The following is a 20,123-nucleotide window of genomic DNA, read 5'->3' on the forward strand; positions in this document are numbered from 1 at the left end:
GAAAAGCACAGCAGGTCAGGCAGCATCCAAGGAGCAGGAAAATCAGGAATAGCTTTTGAGGATCCTGAAGGAGAACCGTTGCTGGTGTTTTTGAATCTGTAGTCTGTACTGTTTGCCCTGTTCGGTTCCAAACGCGGCTGGTTTAAAAGTAGTCCGGACACTGCAACAGACGAGTCGACTATGGTTGCAGGGAATTGTAGGTTGTGAGGAAGATATATAGATATTAGGAGAAAGGTATAGAGGGGACGTCAGAGGAAGGTTATTTACGCAGAGATTTGTGAATGCATGGAATATGTTGCCAGCAGTGGTGATGGAAGCAGACTCATTAGGGACATTTAAGCGACTGCTGGACATTCGCATGGATAGCAGTGAGTTATTAGATTAGATTCCCCACAGTGTGGAAACAGGGTCTTCAGCCCAACAAGTCCACACCAACCCTTCGAAAAGTAACCCACCCAGACCCATTTCCCTCTGACTAATGCACCTAACACTATGAGCAATTTAGTATGGCCAATTCACCTGACCTGCACATCTTTGGACTGTGGGAGGAAACTGGAGCACTCGGAGGAAACACACGCAGACAAGGGGAGAATGTACAAACTCCAAACAGACAGTCGCCCGAGGCTGGAATCGAACCTAGAACCCTGGTGCTGTGAGGCAGCAGTGCTAACTACTGAGCCACCGTGCCCCCCACCCCAAGGGGTGCTTAGCTTAAGTTACTTTATTTTACATTCGGATTAACCCTCAGCACAACATCGTGGGCCAAGGGGCCTGTTCTGTGCTGTACTTTTCTATATTTAAAAAGGTGGATATATCGGCGTCCCTCCCCCGCAGAAGGTGACATCATCAGGGCAGATGTGACTGAGACAAAGTAACTGTGAGAATGGGATGGAGTCCTTACAGGAAGCACTTGTATTGGATATCAGTGATCAGTCTTTCCCCCAGAAATGGAAACACAGATGTTGAAGAAAGGAGGAGTCAGAGGTGGACCAGGTGAAAGTGGGGGCGGAGTGAAACTTGGAAGTGAAATTGATAAATTTGTCCAATTCCAGACAAGAGAGGGAAGCTCCAATGATGTCATTAATGTAGTGAACAAAGAATTGTGGGGAGGGGCCCAATTAGGACTGGAACAAAGAATGTTCCACATGCCCCACAAAGAGACAGGCATAAATGGGACCCATGCAGCACCATTGGCTTTGATTTGAAGAAAGTGAGAGGAGTTAAAGGAAAAGTTGCTCAGAGTGAGGATGAGTTCAGCCAGGTGGAGGTGGTTGGTGGTGGATGGAGCGTGGTTCAGGCCATTGTTCCAGGAAGAAGTGGATAGTCCCAAGATCACCCTGATGGGGAATGGGTGTGTCCAGGAACTGCACATCCATTGTAAAGAGGAGGCAGCTGCTGTCCATGAACATTTTATTTTGGAAATAAAAATGACATTTAGTCAGTGCTGCCAATGCAAAATTTGTGTATGGGCTTGAGAAGGCAAACGGATGCTACTTCACGGAACACTGCTTTGTAGGCATGACAGAGTACAAGATGTCATATTTTCCAATCAGCAAAGTTCTCACGATTACCTAATGCGTTCATATTTCAGTACCCTCTGCTATTTTTAAGTAGGCGTTGATGTATTCAATAGAATCTCACAGCCAAGTGTTGCACTTTTACAGAAATTTTGCTGATCAGAGAATTTGTTCTGAAACATTAATACAAACTACATAATTATTTTCAACAGAATTAACTTTTCAACAGGTGCTCCCTTGCAGTTTTTCCCTTCTTCACTCTGGTCAGTCATACAATTTTTAAGGTATAAATTCCAATCATTCACCATGGAATCACAAACAATTTATTGAAGGCATTATTACTGTTGCAACTTCACAATGGAGCTATTATTTCAACATCAATCAAATGCTTTTTCTCCATCTTTCTCAATATTTCTTCTTCTCATTATCTGTTTTTTTTCTTCATGGCCCACTGTGGTTTCACCTTGCCTTCAAAGTAAGCTTTTCCACCTGGCATAGTGGGAAGATTTATAACCTCATACTCAATGTTTATGCAATGTTACAAATGGATCCTCTCTTGCTAAGACGTCCTGGTGTGCGACTCAAGTCCAGATTTTCAGATGCCACCATTGTGACACAAGATTTAATAACTCAGGAAGCCCACCTCGGAAGGAACATTATTTATTGTTGAACACCAAAATAGAGCTGCTACTCATGGCACACTCAAACTGGTCTCAGCCCAGGACAGACAGATCTGCAGGCACATCCTGGACTCTGCTTTATAGTCGTTTTTTAAAATCTGTATTTCTAATCATCCAGTTGAGGCTTTGTTAACACCTCTGAAGTACGTGGGACTTGAACCTGGGCCTCCTGGTCCAGGAGAAAGTGAGGAGTGCAGATGCTGGAGATCAGAGCTGAAAATGTGTTGCTGGAAAAGCACAGCAGGTCAGGGAGCATCCAAGGAGCAGGAGAATCGACGTTTCGGGCATGAGCCTGAAGGCGGCTGAAGAAGAAGGACTCATGCCCGAAACGTCGATTCTCCTGCTGCTTGGATGCTGCCTGACCTGCTCCTGGTCCAGGGATAGGGACATGCCGACTGAGTTACAAATGGGCCCCTAAAGGATCTAGGTGATCAGTTCGAGTTGGATAGGCGATTTCCTGTTACAAGGGAACTCATAATAAACAAGCTTGACAGGTAGATTAATTCGTGATTCCCATAAGCCTTATAGGTGTTATCACATCCCTTCCTTTCAAAGTCCAAGAAGCTCCCCCTCGCTCTGTAATGATGGGGGCCTCCTGTGTTAGCTAGTACATGGACCCATTCTTGGCGCTTTCCAAATCTGGTTAATGGGCATATAATAAATAGGCAAATGTCTCTTCAGTGAAGACTGAAGAGTCACTGCAGGGGGTTTGTCCTTGGTGGCGTGTGTATCGAAACAATTGCTTCTGTGGAGGGTAGATTGCAGATGCAATGGGCATAAATCAGGATTCATGAGACAAATTGCTTTTGCAATGTTCCAGCTCAAAGGACCCATCCTTATATTCTCATCCGAGGTAAAATCAATTCAGAATGCAAATAAATGCAATGTATATTTTACAGAAAGTAAACATGACACATTGAGGTCAGGGTAGGAATCTACACATCAATTAATTTAAAAAACCATTACTGTAACTAGACAGCAATATAAAAGAGACTGGCCTGCATTGGAATTATTGTTGCATTTCTACACATTGACATTTTGGTATTTGACTTGCTGCCAAGTCTTAGACAAATTTCTTAACCAAGAGAACTGTAGTATGTTGGTTAGTCTAGCTTTGGAATAAATGAGTTGTTGGTATATTCAAGCAACAACTAGTTTATTATAAATTGTAGGAACTGTATACAGTTCACATGAATAGGTTTTACACTGTTGAAACCTGAGCATTCTTCCTCTAAGTCTTCCATTCATCAGTTCTCTTACATCATCCTTATAACAGGTACTATTTACACAGTTCCAAGTATTAACTCTCAAATTTTAATGCTACGGAATCTGAATTAACTTTAGCACTAGACTTTGTTTTATATTTCATATTTTTAAAGAAAGAACAATTCTCTCCTTGAAGTGGCTTCCTATTCTTTCTCCCAGATTACTAAGCTGCAGTCTGAATCAGAGACAATCAAATATTCGATCACCCAGGACTGATTCCTTGCTTTCCTGACTACATTTGAAAAGTAGTTCATTGGTGACAAAGCATACTATATTAACAGAATCCTTTCACTCTTTTGACACCAGAACTTCAATTATTTGCCATTACAGGGACTTGTCCCCACATTGTCAAACTAGTGTTCAATAATTGGGAATTAACCTATTGTCTTTTAACAGGTGCAGTGGCAGAAATGAGGATCAAAAGCACGAGTAGATGACAATTATAAAGCTCAGGAGGAAACAAAGGAGTAGGAAAGAAGGAAGGAAATACAGGAATGGCCAGAATCCATAAAAGGAAACTAATGAAGATTAAGAAATAATGGCAGAGTAAACAATTCTAAATATCATTATAATACTTCAAATAAAATTGATGTATGTATGCCAACATTTCTACTACTGTTGATTTTAATTTTAGAATTTGGAAAACATTGTAGGAAGAAAGACTACAATCATGAAAAGTGGCTCACATGAACACTTGACAACTTAAGAAGTAAAAAATGTTCTTCAAATAAGGTGAGTTCAAATGAATTCTGGCTGGGAATCAATAGCACTGCTACACTAACCTTTGATGTGCAAAATATTTGTAGGGATGAAGTATAATGTAAAGTAAATACACTTATTTTTAGTGTACAGTACCATTCAAGAACAGAGCTAAGCATAAGAAAGGAGTAATCAATTAAATTGGGGGCTAATGGCTTTCTCCTATTGTTAAAAGTTAGTTAACTGGCAAAATAGTGAAACAAAATGAGTCCAAATATGTGAGGCAGCCAACAGTTATAATAACCTTAAGATTGTTTATATAGGATTTGATTCCCTCATACTGTACATGGCTAATACTTCATTCTCTGACCTAGCAGCAGTCCCAAGATCTCAAATTTATATTCAGTAGATTATCCCCAACACCATAAGCTTATCTAGAACTTTTCCTTTCAGTATACATGCTCCCTTACAGAGATTAAACCCAATAAACAATATCTGGAATGTATATTTATTCTGCATCACTGCTGCTTCCTGACATCTGGGCACAAATGCTCTCCACACAATCTTTGTTTCAGCCCCCACGGGATGTTCAAACTAGTCGTCCAAGGTAGATTGCTTTGGGATATTTCTTCTGTAGCACTGACCACTGAACAAAAAAGTAATCTGACAAATTGTAGAGTATCTTCCCTGAAAGAGATAAGGTTTCAACTCGGCAGATGCTCTCTACGTAGATAATCAACACTTTCTTCATTCCAAGGATTCCGAGCAGCAGAGCAGATACGCAAAGGGGCACACATGTTCCTGGACCATTACACAGCACCTGCACAGGAAAAAAAAGAGAAGGAAGGTCATTTGCATGAATGACAGGTCTTTGAGAGTTTAGTGTAGCCAGTGTGCATCATTAAATCTCTGCCCTTCTCGTGTTGGTCCAGGTATGAAATATGCCTTTCAATGGTTTATCTGAAACTATGAGGGAAAGAGGGAGAGGATGTGAAAGGTGGAAAGGGAGGGGGAGGAGGAGGTGTCAAGCAAGTTGGGGGAGGGAAGGTGTCGAGCGAGGGGGTGCAGGTGACACAGTCGAGGATTTGGTGGAGAGGTGCAAGGGAGTGAGAGTTGGGAGAATCGAGAACAAGGAGTCATTGTTTAAAAATAAGATGTCACCCATTTAAAACAGAGATGAGGAAACATTTTTTTCTCTCAGTGGGTTGAGAGCCTTTAGAGTTCCTGTCCTCAAAAAGCAGTGGATGTAGAATATTTAAACATTTCTAATGTAGAGGTACTTCGATTCTTGATGACCAAGAGGTGAAAGAATATGGGGAGTATGAACTAATGTAGAGTTGAGGTCTAAATCAAACCAGCCAGGATGTTATTTAATGGGAGGGCAGGCTCAAAGGGCTGAGTGGTCTACTGTTGTTCTGTGGGGATTCACGTGTTTGAGAAAGAGATAGGAGGGAGGTGTAGCGTGACTGAGAGAGTGAGCGGAAGGAACTGTGGACTGAGACAGAGAGGAGGGAGGTGTAAAGTGAGAGCAAGCAAGGAGAGAGGTATGGAGGAAGAGCTAGAGAGGAGGGTAGTGTAGAGCAAGAGCAAAGGAGGAGAGATGTAGAGTGAGAGCATGAAAGGAGGGAGGTGTAGAGCGAGATAGATAGTGAAGGGAAATCGAGAGAGGGAAAGAAAGAGGAGGGAACAGTGGAATGAAAGAGCGAGAGGATGGAGGTGTAAAGTGAGAAAAAGCAGAGCAAGAAAGAGAGGGAGGATATGTAGAGTGAGCGAAGTGTGGGTGAGAGACCGATGGAGGCAGAGAAGTAGAGGGATGGGGCATGCAAGGAGCGCCAGACAATGCAGGGGCAAGAGAGGAAAGAAAGAGAGAAGCTTAAATTTTGTGCCAATATTTTAATACACAGAATTTAGCAGACAGTCATGATTGAAAAGATTAGCTTCACCATGACAATAAGCCACCCAGTTACTTGATGTCATCCCCAGGTCTATGCCACAATATGGTGGGACTTTAAGAAGAAAAGAAATTCTGCCAGGATTTCCACTCCAGTGATCTTTGGTGGAAGTTCACAAACGTGGAGGTCTGGAATGGGCACAAACAGCTCAGCTGTGATGCCTGCTCCAACCCACCCAACCGAAAATGCTGCTGTTTAGGCTCAGACATGAAGACAGACAGGTCTGAAATTCCAGCACTTATGAAACCACAGCCAGACACAAGTTACTGGCTTTAAGAGACGAAAAAAGCGACAGAAGATCCAAAAGATTATTAAATATTAAATTAAATTACATACTAAAATAACTTCACTAAAGCTAACAGCGTGAACATAGCAGGCAATGATCTAATTCAACTCTGCCAGCCAAGAATAAACCCCTAACTAAGGAAAACATTTTGTTACATTCCACATGCACACTGTAAATCATAAATGCTACATTGTAAAAGGCTGATTGAGTTTCATTGATGTGTTAAATGAAGTAATGGTGTGAAATTAGATATCCACAATTACTTGACATCACTCAAGATAAATAGCAGTAACAACAGCCCTCAAAATTAAAAGATTAATTATCTTTTAAATTTGAAAACAATATAGTACTAAAAATGACTGCAATTCGTATTTCTCCTCTCAGTCCAGATTATTTGTCCCCTCTCACCAGCTAGATCTTGCTCTGTTGTCCCATAAGTGCTGTCTCTCAATTTAGAAAGCATAAATAGCACTACAAATCCCCTCCTCACTTGCCCTTCCCTCAAGCTCACATATGTCAATTACAACAATGCAAAGCCTTCCTTTGCTCACTACCCCAGCTTAACATCCTCAAATTTACTCTCTAAATCTCTTCTCCCTAATCACAGTCTCATTCTCTCCTCATTAACCAAAAGTCTCAGACCCAACTTTACCTGGCGTCTTTCTCCAATCAGTGGCCCTGCTCCAACCCCCTCACTCTGCTGGTAGCTTTCGACCTCTCTGCACCTTTACCCTTATCCAGCCTGGAGCTCATCTCTTGCCTTCTCTGCTCTCCCTTCACCTTCTAGTTTCAAAAATATCCTCCCTCAATCCTGGTCTAATTATTCTCGCTGTGCATAGCTATGTTCATCCTAAAAAGCAAAGATAGTCTCCATTCCCCCAAGTGAAAAAGGAAATTACTTGGATTTATCTTGACTGTTATGATCCCTTATGGTTGCAAGATGCTTTCCAATCAACCAAGAATCTTTTGAAATAGACAATAGGGGCAGGAGTAGGCTATTCTGCCCTTCGGGCCTGCACGACCATTCAATATGATCACGGCTGATCATCCTTAATCACTATCCTGTTCCTGCCTTATCTCCATAACTCTTGATTCCACAATCCTTGTGAGCTCTATCCAACTCTTTCTTAAATGAATCCAGAGACTGGGCCTCCACTGCCCTCTGGGGCAGAGCATTCCACACACCCACCACTCTCTGGGTGAAGAAGTTTCTCCTCATCTCTGTCCTAAATGGTCTACCCCGTATTTTTAAGCTGTGTCCTCTGGTTCGGCACTCACCCATCAGCGGAAACATGTTTCCTGCTGCCAGAGTGTCCAATCCTTTGATAATCTTATAGGTCTCAATCATATCCCCTCAGTCTTCTAAACTCAAGGGTATACAAGCCCAGTCACCCCAGTCTTTCAGTGTAAGGTAGTCCCGCCATTTCAGGAATTGACCTCGTGAACCTACTTATCCACATTAAACTGCATCTGCCATGCATCTGACCACTCACCTAACTTGTCCAGGTCACCCTGTAATCTCCTAACATCCTCCTCACATTTCACCCTGCCACCCAGCTTAGTATCATCAGCAAATTGGCTAATTTCATGACTAGTACCATCTTCTATATCATTAATATATATTGTAAAAAGCTGCGGTCCCAGTACTGATCCCTGCGGTACCCCACTGGTCACTGCCTGCCATTCTGAAATGGAGCCGTTTATCACTACTCTTTGTTTCCTATCAGCCAATCAACTTTCAATCCAAGTTAGTACTTTGCCCCCAATACCATGCGCCCTAATTTTGCTGACTAACCTCCTTTGTGGGACTTTATCAAAAGCTTTCTGAAAGTCCAGGTACACTACATCTACTGGATCTCCCTCGTCCATCTTCAGAGTTACATCCTCAAAAAATTCCAGAAGATTAGTCAAGCATGATTTCCCCTTCATAAATCCATGCTGACTCTGACCTATCCTGTTACTACTATCCAGATGTGTCATAATTTCATCCTTTATAATAGACTCCAGCATCTTTCCCACCACTGAGGTCAGACTAACTGGTCGAAAATTTCCTGTTTTCTCTCTCCCACCTTTCTTAAAAAGTGGTACAACATTAGCCATCCTCCAATCTGCAGGAACTGATCCTGAATCTATCGAACTCTCCTAGTTACTGTCCTAATGAACAAAATGCTACAATCAACTTACACACTTAGTTAGACACAAAATGACGTTTGGTCTTACCGATATAGAAGAGACCACCGATCTCCATCTCGCTGAATTAGTCCTCACCCTCAATAACTCTTCCCATTTCCTCCAAATCCAGTGAGTGGCCATGGACACTTGCATGGGCCCTAGCTACGCCTGCCTCTTTGTTGGCCACATCAATAAGTCCCTCTTGAGTGCAAACACAGGTACTATTCCCTAACTTGTCTGCCGTTACATCGATGACTGCGTCAGGGGTGCCTCCTGCACCCAGGCTGAACTGCAACAGTTCATCATCATTGCCAAAAACGTCCATCCTGCCCTTAAATTCACTTGGTCTATCTCAGATACCTCAATCCTCTTCCTTGACCTCTCAGTTTCCATCTCCTGCGACAATTTATGGACCAACATTTACTACAAACCTATAGACTCCCATAACTACCTGCACTACACCTTCTCCCACCCCGTATCCTGCAAACACTCCATCCCACTTTCCCAATTCCTCCATCTCAGTCATATCTCCTCTGATGAGGTGACGTTCCACTCCCAAGCATCCAGATGTTTACTTATTTTAAACAACGTGCTTTCCACACCTTTGTCATCCAGACCGCCCTCCACCATACCTCCTCCAAATTCCCCACTTCACTACTCTAAATCTTCCCCCCTCCAAACATAATAAAGGCAGGGTTCCCCTAAACATTACTTTAGGGTGGCACAGTGGCTCAGTGATTAGCACTGCTGTCTCACAGCACCAAGGACCTGGGTTCGATTCCTGCCTCAGACGACTGTCTGTGTGAAGTTTGCACATTCTCCCAATGCCTGCATGGGTTTCCTCTGGGGACTCTAGTTTCCTTCCACAATCCAAAGATTTGCAGGTCAGATGAAGTGTCCGTGATAAATTGCCTGTTGTGTTAGGTGCATTAGTCAGTGATAAATATAGGTTTGGGGAATGGGTCTGGGTGGGTTACCCTTCAGAGGGTCAGTGTGAACTTGTTGGGCCGAAGGGCCTGTTTCCATAGTGTAGGGAATCTAATCTAATCACTTTCCGCCCCACTAGCCTCCGCATCCAACACATCATCCTTAAACAAAAGCATCTTCTCCTCCCCACCCAGCTCTGCCTTCCGCAAGGACCATTCCCTTCGCCACTCCTTGCTTTGCGCCATCCTCCTCACCTATCCTTCCCCTCCCCCAACCGTAAAAGATGCAAAACCTGCCAACACACCACGTCCCTCACCTCCATCCAGGGCCTCAAACAGTCCTTAAGGTGAGAGAGGTTTACCTGCCTCTCCTCCAACCCAGTTTACTGTACCCAGTGCTCCCAATATGGTCTTCTCTACATCGGGGAGACCAAATGTAACCTAAGGGTATGTTTTGCTGAACACCAAAGCTGGGCACGTAAGGGCGAGCCTGACCTCCCAGTCACCATCCATTTCAATTTTCCTTCCCACTCCTTCTCTGACATGACCATCCTTGGTCTCCTCCATTGCCACAATGAATCAGAGCGCAAGTTGGAGGAACAACACATCTTCTGCCTGGGCAGCCTACAGCCTGGAAGACTTAACATTGGGTTCCCCAATTTCACATAACCTTTCCACCTGTTCCCCAGAGTCCCTTTCCAGCCCCACCTCCTTCCCTCCAACCAACCCTTCCCTCCAGCTACCAACCAGGTCGTACCCACCACATGCATCCACCTATCACTACCTCACCACTCTCCCAACCCAAAACCATTTTGCTCCACCCCTCCCACACCTTTGTCTGCAGCTCCCCCTACCCTCACCCCTATTCCTTCTCCACCTCCTGATGCTGCCTGGCTTACTGTGTTCTTCCACCCTCCTGCTTGTCCAATTTGAATTCCATAATCTGCAGTTTTTTTGGTCTGCAATATGAATTGATTCTATCTGTTTATAAATAACAATTTTTTATCAATTTCAGTACAGGTCAAATCCACAGCCTTTGCAGTGCAAAAATGCCCTGTGCATGATATGTCTTTCATACGGTGTTCAGAATTTAGCTGGCAGGAAGCAAGTGCCTGCCTAGGGAAGCACGACTATTGTGTTGAGCACTGGGGGGTGGGGGGGAGGGGGGGAAACGTATCTGGAGGGCATCCAGATCATAACACAGCCCTTCAGCTTTAAATAGCTGCATTGAGGTTTCCCCAATGTAAACCATTTTAGCCAACAAATTTGATCCAAACTGCCTTATCTTTTTTTTAAATGGCATATAATATGGAAACTGATACCAATTATAGTGGATGTAATAATTCCTCCAAAAACATCACTTAAGCAAGGATGTTATCTTCACAAGATAGGTTTGAAGATGGACTTTGGCTTACTTGATTAACATCTTCCAAAACACGGCCATTTCATACAATCCATTTCAGCTGCTGATCCCACTGTGCATAAAGCAATGCCTCTTTCTGCATTTGGAGCATACCTTTCACAACACTGATTATTGTGCTGTGCTACTGAGACATGTATTGCAACTGTATCCTGGGTTGACTTTCTGTCTGCCATTAATTATGTTATAACCTTCTGTAAGAGTCACCTCTTCTCAGATTGAAGACTCTTATGCTGTTCATCTTTGCATGCTTCTGGTACCTTGCCCAAGTTACATTCTTCACACATGAGCTCATTGAAAGCAGTTTGTGCTCATTGTGAGGCTGAAATATTTATACAGATCATTTTCAACAAGTAAAGTCAAATATCTTAAAGAACTAATTTTGAATTAGGATCTTTAAAACAAAAATGAAGAGAATGATTTATATGAAACAATACAGAACTGAAACACTCCTGGTAAATGCTTAACTGTATCAAAAGTAATGCCTTCAAATGAGCCTCATGATGAAATGTTGTAAATCATCACTTGCTCCCATCTCTTGGAGGCTATCAATTCTACATGAGTGAAGAGGTACATCACCAAATCCAATGTGTTAGTTCAGCCTATGATAAATTATATCCTTGAGTTTCAGAATTGTTATATCAGACCCAACACTAAACTCAAAAGTCTATTGGGCAACTGTTCTCCCCATGCTTCTTCACTGTAAAACTTGAATAACGTGGAGATGCCATTTCAAGACCCTAGGATATCAATATCAATGGTTATCTTAGAAGAATCATGTGGGAAGCCACCAGAACAAACATAAGTGTCCTTACGTTAAGTATAGAGATTATGATAACCTCATATTAGTGGAGAGGAACAGGACATATCGGTAGAATGCCCAACCGAATGAAATGCTCTCCTCAGAGTTGAGCCAGAGATCTATCTCACATGGAAGGCCAAAGGAAATATTCCAAAGCCGCTATGGAGAACTGCTCTGTTGTCAATGCAAATGGGAAACCCACACCCAAATGCAAGCAAAATGCCAATTTCATAATCAAAAATAGTGTCATGATCTTCCAATCAATAGAACAGTCACAGAGAGGGAACAGTGAGAAAAATGGAGGGGAGGGGGTGGTTGGGTTGGTTCTTAAAATTGTTGGTAGCTGGTCAAGCCAACAATCCACCATCACTTCTAAGGATGGCCGATCTCGTCATAGTGGAAGAGCCTGTTCAACCAGGATAGGCCCATAAACCAATTACAAAACCATGGCCAAGTGACATCTCATTCCCATCCACAGAAGAAATTACCCTCAACATGAGGATCTGCCAACAGAATGGGACAAAGATTGAAGGCTAAAATATTCATTAGTAATTCCTCTCAGAAGTACTCCCTCAATAAGGGGGAAAATATATCATCAGCAAATTTATTTCCAAATGAAGCATGTCTAGTGGAGGCCCACCCTTCCTAAATCCTTGATCTGCTCTGGTGACTATAACAGCAGCTTGGCTGACTTAAAGGGAACAGAAGTTTCAGATGGTCTAGCAGCCACTTCAAAGAATTTCAGGGGTGACAAGGTTTCACTTCATATTTTTGGGCAGATTTGGGCCACTTTCTGAACCAAACCAATTCATACTGGCTTTGGAGCCAAGGATATCCAGTATTGCAGTAAATTTTGCCAGTACTTTTCCCATCACAAATTGCAGAAGTTAGTTATTCAGAAAGTAGTTGACATTCCTTGTTCAAATTCAGCATCATAATATTTTGGAAGAGGAAGACCATTATCTTTGTCCAATGCTGCAGAATGTGGATATATACATTCACATTAAAACTACTTCTATTAATACATTGGTAATTACAGTACATTGACATCTAAGTATTACCACCAATGGAAATTTGATAAGATTGTTTTTTTAACCTATGTACAAACTTAACTACTACCCTTTTGCAAATTGCCGTTTAACACTGACCTACCTAAAGATCTTTATTGAAACTTCTATAAGGACTTTTGAAAAATCCATTCTGAAATGTAACTGGAACATTCTTGAAAGATGCAGGTCTTTTGTAGTCTTTAATCTTTAGCTTATATTTAAATTTCACTGCAATTATTCAGCCACATCTTCTGTAAATTACTCCTCATCTTACACACTCATTGCAATTAAAGGAAATTGCAGAAAGCATAAGTCACCCCTCCCCAACTTCCTGGCTCAACTTTCTGCTTGATTGACTGTGGAGATTTTCAGCAAAATATTTCCATCATTCAAAGACACGCACAGTTTTAGTCAGATAGGTGATTCTTTGAAATTAATTTCAAACCTTTTCAAATGTTTATTTTGCAAACACTACATCCCTCTTATAGATTGTTATAATAATGTAATGGATTTAGCTGCCACGGTCACTCTTGGTAAATTGTTATACTTTGATTGCCAAAATAACTGCATGCATAAATTTACTTTCTATGTCCAAGCATTATTCTGAACAAAAACAAAACACTCTTTGAAACTCAGTCTTATTTTTAAAAAATGATAATCTTAACAATCATCACAAAACACCAAAATCTTCTAGTTCCACGTCCCACCTTCACCGTGCAAATAATCTGCTGGTGAAACAATCTTTAATGCCTTTTCTGTCCCTAAAATTACCAGTAAATGATCCAATGCTTTCCTTGGCAGTGTCCAATCTTGTAGCCTCCATAAACCTGAGCTCATACAAAACTCTGAGCCATATTGGGATTCCTGGTCCATGAATCACAAAAAAAGCTGGCATCCCAAGTTCAGCGGATAATAGTAAAAGCAAATGGAATGTTGGCCTTTACCTCAAAAAAGAATGGAATCTAAAAGTAAGGAGTTTTGCTAAAACTGTACAATGCAACACAACTGAAATACAATTTGGGTCCCTTGTCAAAGGAAAGATATATTAACATAAAAGGCAGATCAGTGGAGATTCACCAGCTTGACACCGTTATGGAGGGACTGTCTGATGGGGACTGCTTCCATAAGTTGGGCCTGAACTGGTTGGAGATGACCTTATTACAATGTACAAGATTCTTAGGTTACTTGGCAGGGCAGTTGAGGAGTCTACCCTAGTAGGAGAGTCAAGGAACCAATGGGTGTAACCTCAGAATTAGGGGCCGCACATTTAAGACAAAATTGAGGAGGAATTTCTTTTCTCAGCAGGTAGTTAATCTATGGAATTATTTACCGCAGAGAGCTATTGAGGTTGGATTGCTAAGTATATTCAAATGAATCATGAGAAAAGGAAAGGCAGCAAAGTAGAGTTGAGTAGAATAGTGGACACAATTGGCTTAATGGACTATATCTGCTCCTCCATCTTATGGTCTTAAGCGCCAACCAGTTTATCCATTACCTTGATGTTCACTGACCTCATTGGCTCTGGTTCATGAAAATCTTAAATTTTAAAATTCTCATTCTGGTGTTCAAAAGTGTCATAGTCTTACTCATCTAGCTCTGTGACCTGCTGCAGGCCTACATTCCTTCAACAGCTCCAATTACGCTATCTTCATCCTATTATTTGTGGCCATGCCTACAGCCATCATTACATGTTTTTAAGTCTCATAGACCAGCAGAACTATCATTAGAAAGCAGTGTTTCCACTGGTTTGTCATTTAGCAACACATTAGTAGTTAAAAGTCCCTCTGAAAACATTTTGTTCAGTTACTATGATTACTTGATGTGGCGTAGTACTTTCAAGGGGCTCAGTGATACATGACCTCCACTCACTTTTTAAAATAAAGCTATTGTTGTTACAATCTATGGCAAACCATTTGATAACACACCACAGATCCTCCTGAATGTGGACCTCTGGAGCTAAACTACCTAACAATCACAGAAACCAAAAGTTATTGGGTGGAAGCATTTCCTTATTTGACTTCATAAAAAGTAATACAGATTCAGTTATGGAAAACTGAATTGAAAGCTCTGGCCCCGTAGAATCAGATGGGCGAGCAGATTGTACTTTCATGTACTGGGAATAGTTACAAATTAACATGCTTGGCTCTGGCCAAACTTTGATGCAATACAAAATGCAACATTCATATCTCCAAAGCCAAGTCTACATCCTTTAGCAGATAATGCTGAAGTGGGTTGTTTTATTTAGATGCAGTGGTTAGTAGCTCAGTGAAACGCTGCTTCAACAGATGCAATTTGGTTTGCACGAACAAGTTAAAGGAAGAGATTTTCATGGATCATCTAGTGAAAAATGAAGCAGTGTCACGGGAGACTGAAGTAGTCAGGGGATGCGTCCTGGAATAAGAGAAACTACCAAATCCTTTGGTACAGTGTATGACCTGCCAATTACTACAGAGCAAACACAGACATTAATGCACTTACCACACTAAGTTTTTATAAAATTTAATGGGGAACCTGTCTGTCACTGATTCATAAACAGCTCTAGAAGTGGCAATGCCAAATTCTTGAAGGACAGATAAAGAGTTGAACTGAACTTGCCCTTTTAATTAACAAGGCAGGACTGTAATTCTGTGTAAAACAAGCAAAGGCTTGGCTGAACTATCACTGCACTTAGGATAGTGTCCTTGGTATCTAAACAATTTAGACAAAGCATTCATTTTGTTGTTTCCATAAAGGATATCCCCCTTTATTTGTGTTAATTATAAACTGAGGCTGTGTTTCAATAAATCTGCTATTTCGTGATTAATCTGTTTACTCAGCAAGAACAAGAAATCAAGGCTGTTGTAGAAATAGGTGCAATCTGAGCTCTGCCAAATTATGACCCACCCATTTGATTCAGACTCAAATCAATTTAAATTAAGAATAAGGATTGAGAGAAGTGTCTGTATGGACAGAAAAGGCATTGCAAGGTATACACGAGGGAAGCTACATAGATAAACAAGGAAATAGTACAGGTTAGCACTACAAGTAATAGTGATCAGAATGTGAAAGGAAGAGACAAGCCACATAAGCAAAGAATGCACCCCAGCAAATTTGGTCAGGGCAGGGACGAATGTCTCTAAGGAGAGCCAGTGGACATAATCTATTTAGATTTCCAAAGGGCTATAACAAGGTGCCACACAGGAGGTTGTTCAATAAAATAAGAGGGGCAAGATATTGTCATAGACAGAGGATTGGTTGACTGGCAGAAGGCAGAGAGTAGGGATATAGGGGTCTTTTCCACACGGGTCAGTTTTGGGACCACAACCATTCATGTTATACATTAACAATCTGGATGAAGGAACTGAGGGCACTGTTGCTAAGTTTTCAGAAGACACAAAGATAGGTAGAAGAACAGGTAGTGTTGGCAAAGTTAGGAGGCTGCAGAAGGATTTGGACAGGCTAGGAGAGCAGGCAAAGAGATGGAATACAATGTGGGAAAGTGAGTGGTTATGTAGATTAGATTAGATTCCCTACAGTGTGGAAACAGGCCCATCGGCCCAACAAATCCACACCGACCCGCTGAAGAGTAACCTATCCAGATCCATTTCCTCCTGACTAATGCACCTAACACTGTGGGAAATTTAGCATGGCCAATTCACGTGACTTGCAAATCTTTGGACAAGTCTGGGAGGAATCCAGAGCACCCGGAGGAAACCCAGGGAAACACAGGGAGAATGTGCAAACTCCACACAGACAGTCGCCCGAGGCTGGAATTGAACCTGGGTCCCTGACATTGTGAGGCAACAGTGCTAACCACTGAGCCACCGTGCTGCTGTGAAACTTATAGCACTTTAATAGAAATAATAAGCTACTTTCTAAATGGGAAAAGCTTTGGAAATCTGAAGCACTTGGGAGTCCTAGTTAACATTCAAGTTCAGTTGGTTGTTAGGAAGGCAAATGCAATGTTAGCATTCACTTTGAGAGGTCTAGACGATAAAAGCAGGGATGTGCCACTGAGGCTGTACAAGGTTCTGGTCAGACTACACTTGAAATATCGTGAGTAGTTTTGGGTCTCTTATCTGAGGAAGGGCATGCTGGCCTTGGACCGGATCCAGTGGAAGTTTACAAGCGTGATCCCGGGAATGAATGGCTTGTCAAATGAGTCGTCGTTGAAGGCTTTGGGTCTGTACTCAATGGAGTTTAAGAAGATGAGGGGAGGACCTTACTGAAACTTATAGAATACTGAAAGGCCTAGATAGGGTGGACGTGGAGATGATGTTTAGTAGGAAAAAGGAAGGGCACAGCCTCAGAGTTCTAAAGGGTTGTCCCTTCACTGAGATGAAGAAGAATTTCTTCAGGTAGAGGGTGGCTAATCTGTGGAACTCATTACCATAAGAGGTTATGGAGGCAAAGCCATTGAGTGTATTTAAGAGAGAGATCCATAAGGTTCTTGATCAGTAAGGGAGTCAAGAGTTTATGGGGAAAAGGCAGGAGAATGGGTTGGAGGAACACATCAGCCATGACTGAATGGCACAACAGACCCGCTGGGCCGAGTGGCCTAATTCTGTTCCTGTATATTACAGTCTTAAACTAACAGAGGGGGAGGAAGAGTTTGGTGAAAATAAGACTAATTTACTATGTGAAGAAAGTGCATCTGCAATAAGATAAATGAATCTGTGACACAGAAATAAATGGTTTAGATTGAATCATAATCACAGGAGATGGTTACAATGTGACTAAGATTGGTAACTAAATATTCCAGGGTATGCATGGTGGCTCAGTGGTTAGCACTGCTGCCTCACAGCACCTGGGACCTGGGTTCAATTCCAGCCTCGGGCGACTGTCTATGTGGAGTTTGTACGTTCTCCCAGTGTCTGCATGGGTTTCCTCCAGGTGCTCTGGTTTCCTCCCACAGTCCAAAGATGAGCAGGTTAGGTTAATTGACTGTGCTAAGTTGCCCATCGTGTTCAGAGATGTGTAGGTTAGGTGCATTAGTCAGGAATAAATATAGGGTAGGGGAATAGGTCTGGGTGAGTTATTCTTCAGAGACTTAGTCTGGATTTGTTGGGCCGAATGGCCTGTCTCTGTACTGTAGGGATTCTCTTTCAAAAAGATGGGCAGAATGGAGAAGTAGTAAAGATAATCTCAGAGAATAGGTAGTCTTTCAAGATCTCTTAGGGGTCATTTAAAAAAAAAATCAGGGGTGTTTTTAAAACAGATTAGACAATAGCATCTCTTTTTGAGGGTCGTGTTGTTGAAATTCTTCCTGAAAAGGTGGTGGAAGCAGAAATATTTTTCAGACTGAGATAAATAAATTCTTCTTAAGCAGGGGGTGAAAGGTTATGAGGGATAGGCAGGAATTTGAGGTCACAATCAGATCAGCCACAATCTTATTGAATGGCAGAGTTAGCTCGCTAATGGAATGACCTATACCTGCCCTTTTTCACATGTTTGTACGTAACTACAGCCCAGTTAATGACATTAGCCAACAGGAATATGCTAGAATCTATTGTTAAATCCTAACAACACATTTAAGTATAGTATGGTTAGAACAAGTCAACATTGTTTTAAGAAGTAGAAATCCTGTTAGACAGTTTGATTTTTCTGATGATGTAACTAGTAGGTTAGTAAAAGAGGAAGCTGTACAAGCTAGGTTTATAGATAGGCTAAAGACCTGGTGGAGAGACAGCAGATAGAATTTAATCTGGACAAAACGCGAGGTGATGAGTTTTGGAAGGTCTAATGCAGAAGTGAAATATACAGTAAATTGCAGAATTCTTAGAAGCATTAAATAAAAGAGGATCTAATTGTACAGGTCCACAGTTCCCCAAAAATGGCAACATAAGTGGATAAGGTGGTCAAGAAAATATACGGCAAGCTTGCCTTCATTGGTCAGGGCATGAAGTGTAAAAACTGGCAAGTTATGTTGCAGCTGTACAGTACTATAGTAAGGCTTCATTTGAAATACTGTATACAATCCTGGTTACCACTCTACCAGAGGGATGGGGAGACTTTGGTGAGGATACAGAACTGATTTATCAGGACATTTCCTAGTTTCGAGGGTATTAGCTCTGAGGACAGATTGGAAAAACTTGGTTTGTTTTCACTTGACCATCAGAGGCTGGGGGGCAACCTGATAGAAGCTTACAAAATTATGTGAGACATGAATAGAATGGAAAAGCAGAGTCTTTACCCAGGGTAGCAATGTCAATTACTAGGGACATTGGTTTAAGGTAAAAAGGTAAAGTTTAAAAGGAGAATACACAAGGGTGTTTAAACAAAGGGGTGGCAGATACTTAAGAGGCATCTTGACAGATACATGAATAGGCAGGGTATACAGTGATACAGACTGCATAGAGGCACAAGGTTTTTAGTTTCGAAAGGTGTCATGTGTCAGGCTGCAGTCTTGGTGGGCTGAAGGACCTGTTCCTGTTTTGTATATCTGCTGGAGTTTAAAAGAATGATAGGCAATTTGATTGAGACAAGTGATGTAAGTGGAAACTTCCTTTTAACATCCTGGAGAATCAAAAAAATCAGGGTTAATGTTTACAAATTAAGGGATCACCAATTTAATACTGAGATTGAGTGAAATGTTCCATCAGATCATAAGTAATTCTCTTCATGAAAAGTTGGTGGATTTTCTTTAAAGGCAGAATGGACAGATTCTTGCGAAGTAGCCTCATCGAGATGTACAGCATGGAAACAGACACTCTTGTCCAACTCATCCATGCTGACCAGATATCCCAAATTAATCTTGTCCCATTTGCCAGCATTTGGCCCAATTCTCCCTAACATAAAGAGTTCTCAGTGTACGTGGAAATGTTGATTTGACTTTACAATCAGATCAGGCACGTTCCTATTGAATGGCACAGCAGGCTTGAGAAACCAAATGGCCTACTCCTTGTTTGTAAATTTGGGAATTCCAAAAGGAATTCAATAAGGTGCCAATTCAAGTTCTGGAAGTCATTACCACACACAGACCTTGGAGGCCCGTGCAGCTGTAAAGAAAATTAGTGGGAATGCTGAGTAAATCGAAGCATTAGACATAAGATGGATGAGCTTGAGGCTCTTTTGGAAATTGGCAGATACGATATTGTGGGGATAACTGAGACGTGGCTTCAAGTGGACAGGGGCTGGGAAATGAATATTCAAGGATACACGTGCTATCATAAGGACAGACTGACGGGCAGAGGGGGTAGGGTGCCTTGTTGGTAAGGGACGATATTCAGTCCCTTGCGCGGGGGGACCTAGAGTCAGGGGATGTAGAGTCAGTGTGGATAGAGCTGAGAAATACTAAGGGTAAAAAGACCCTCTTGGGAGTCATCTACAGGCCCCCAAACAGTAGTCTGGATGTCGGATGTAAGTTAAATCAGGA

The 20,123-nt window shown here is 41.9% G+C and overlaps 1 protein-coding gene and 1 long non-coding RNA gene across 2 annotated transcripts in view; one reads left to right on the plus strand and one right to left on the minus strand.

Moving 5' to 3' along the window:
• The first annotated feature begins 4,113 nt into the window (after positions 1-4,113).
• The window catches only part of LOC122554203, a 36,920-nt gene continuing 20,910 nt past the window's right edge, over positions 4,114-20,123 (plus strand). Inside the window, exon 1 of the long non-coding RNA XR_006312927.1 lies at positions 4,114-4,195. This is a non-coding gene — a long non-coding RNA (uncharacterized LOC122554203). The remainder of the gene's footprint in view (positions 4,196-20,123) is intronic.
• The window catches only part of alg14 (ALG14 UDP-N-acetylglucosaminyltransferase subunit), a 105,886-nt gene continuing 90,419 nt past the window's right edge, over positions 4,657-20,123 (minus strand). Inside the window, exon 4 of the mRNA XM_043698853.1 lies at positions 4,657-4,982. Coding sequence (XP_043554788.1) covers positions 4,752-4,982 — 231 coding nt within the window. The 3' untranslated portion in view covers positions 4,657-4,751. The remainder of the gene's footprint in view (positions 4,983-20,123) is intronic.

Source organism: Chiloscyllium plagiosum, chromosome 11 (genome assembly GCF_004010195.1).
Source record: "Chiloscyllium plagiosum isolate BGI_BamShark_2017 chromosome 11, ASM401019v2, whole genome shotgun sequence".
NCBI lineage: Eukaryota > Metazoa > Chordata > Chondrichthyes > Orectolobiformes > Hemiscylliidae > Chiloscyllium > Chiloscyllium plagiosum.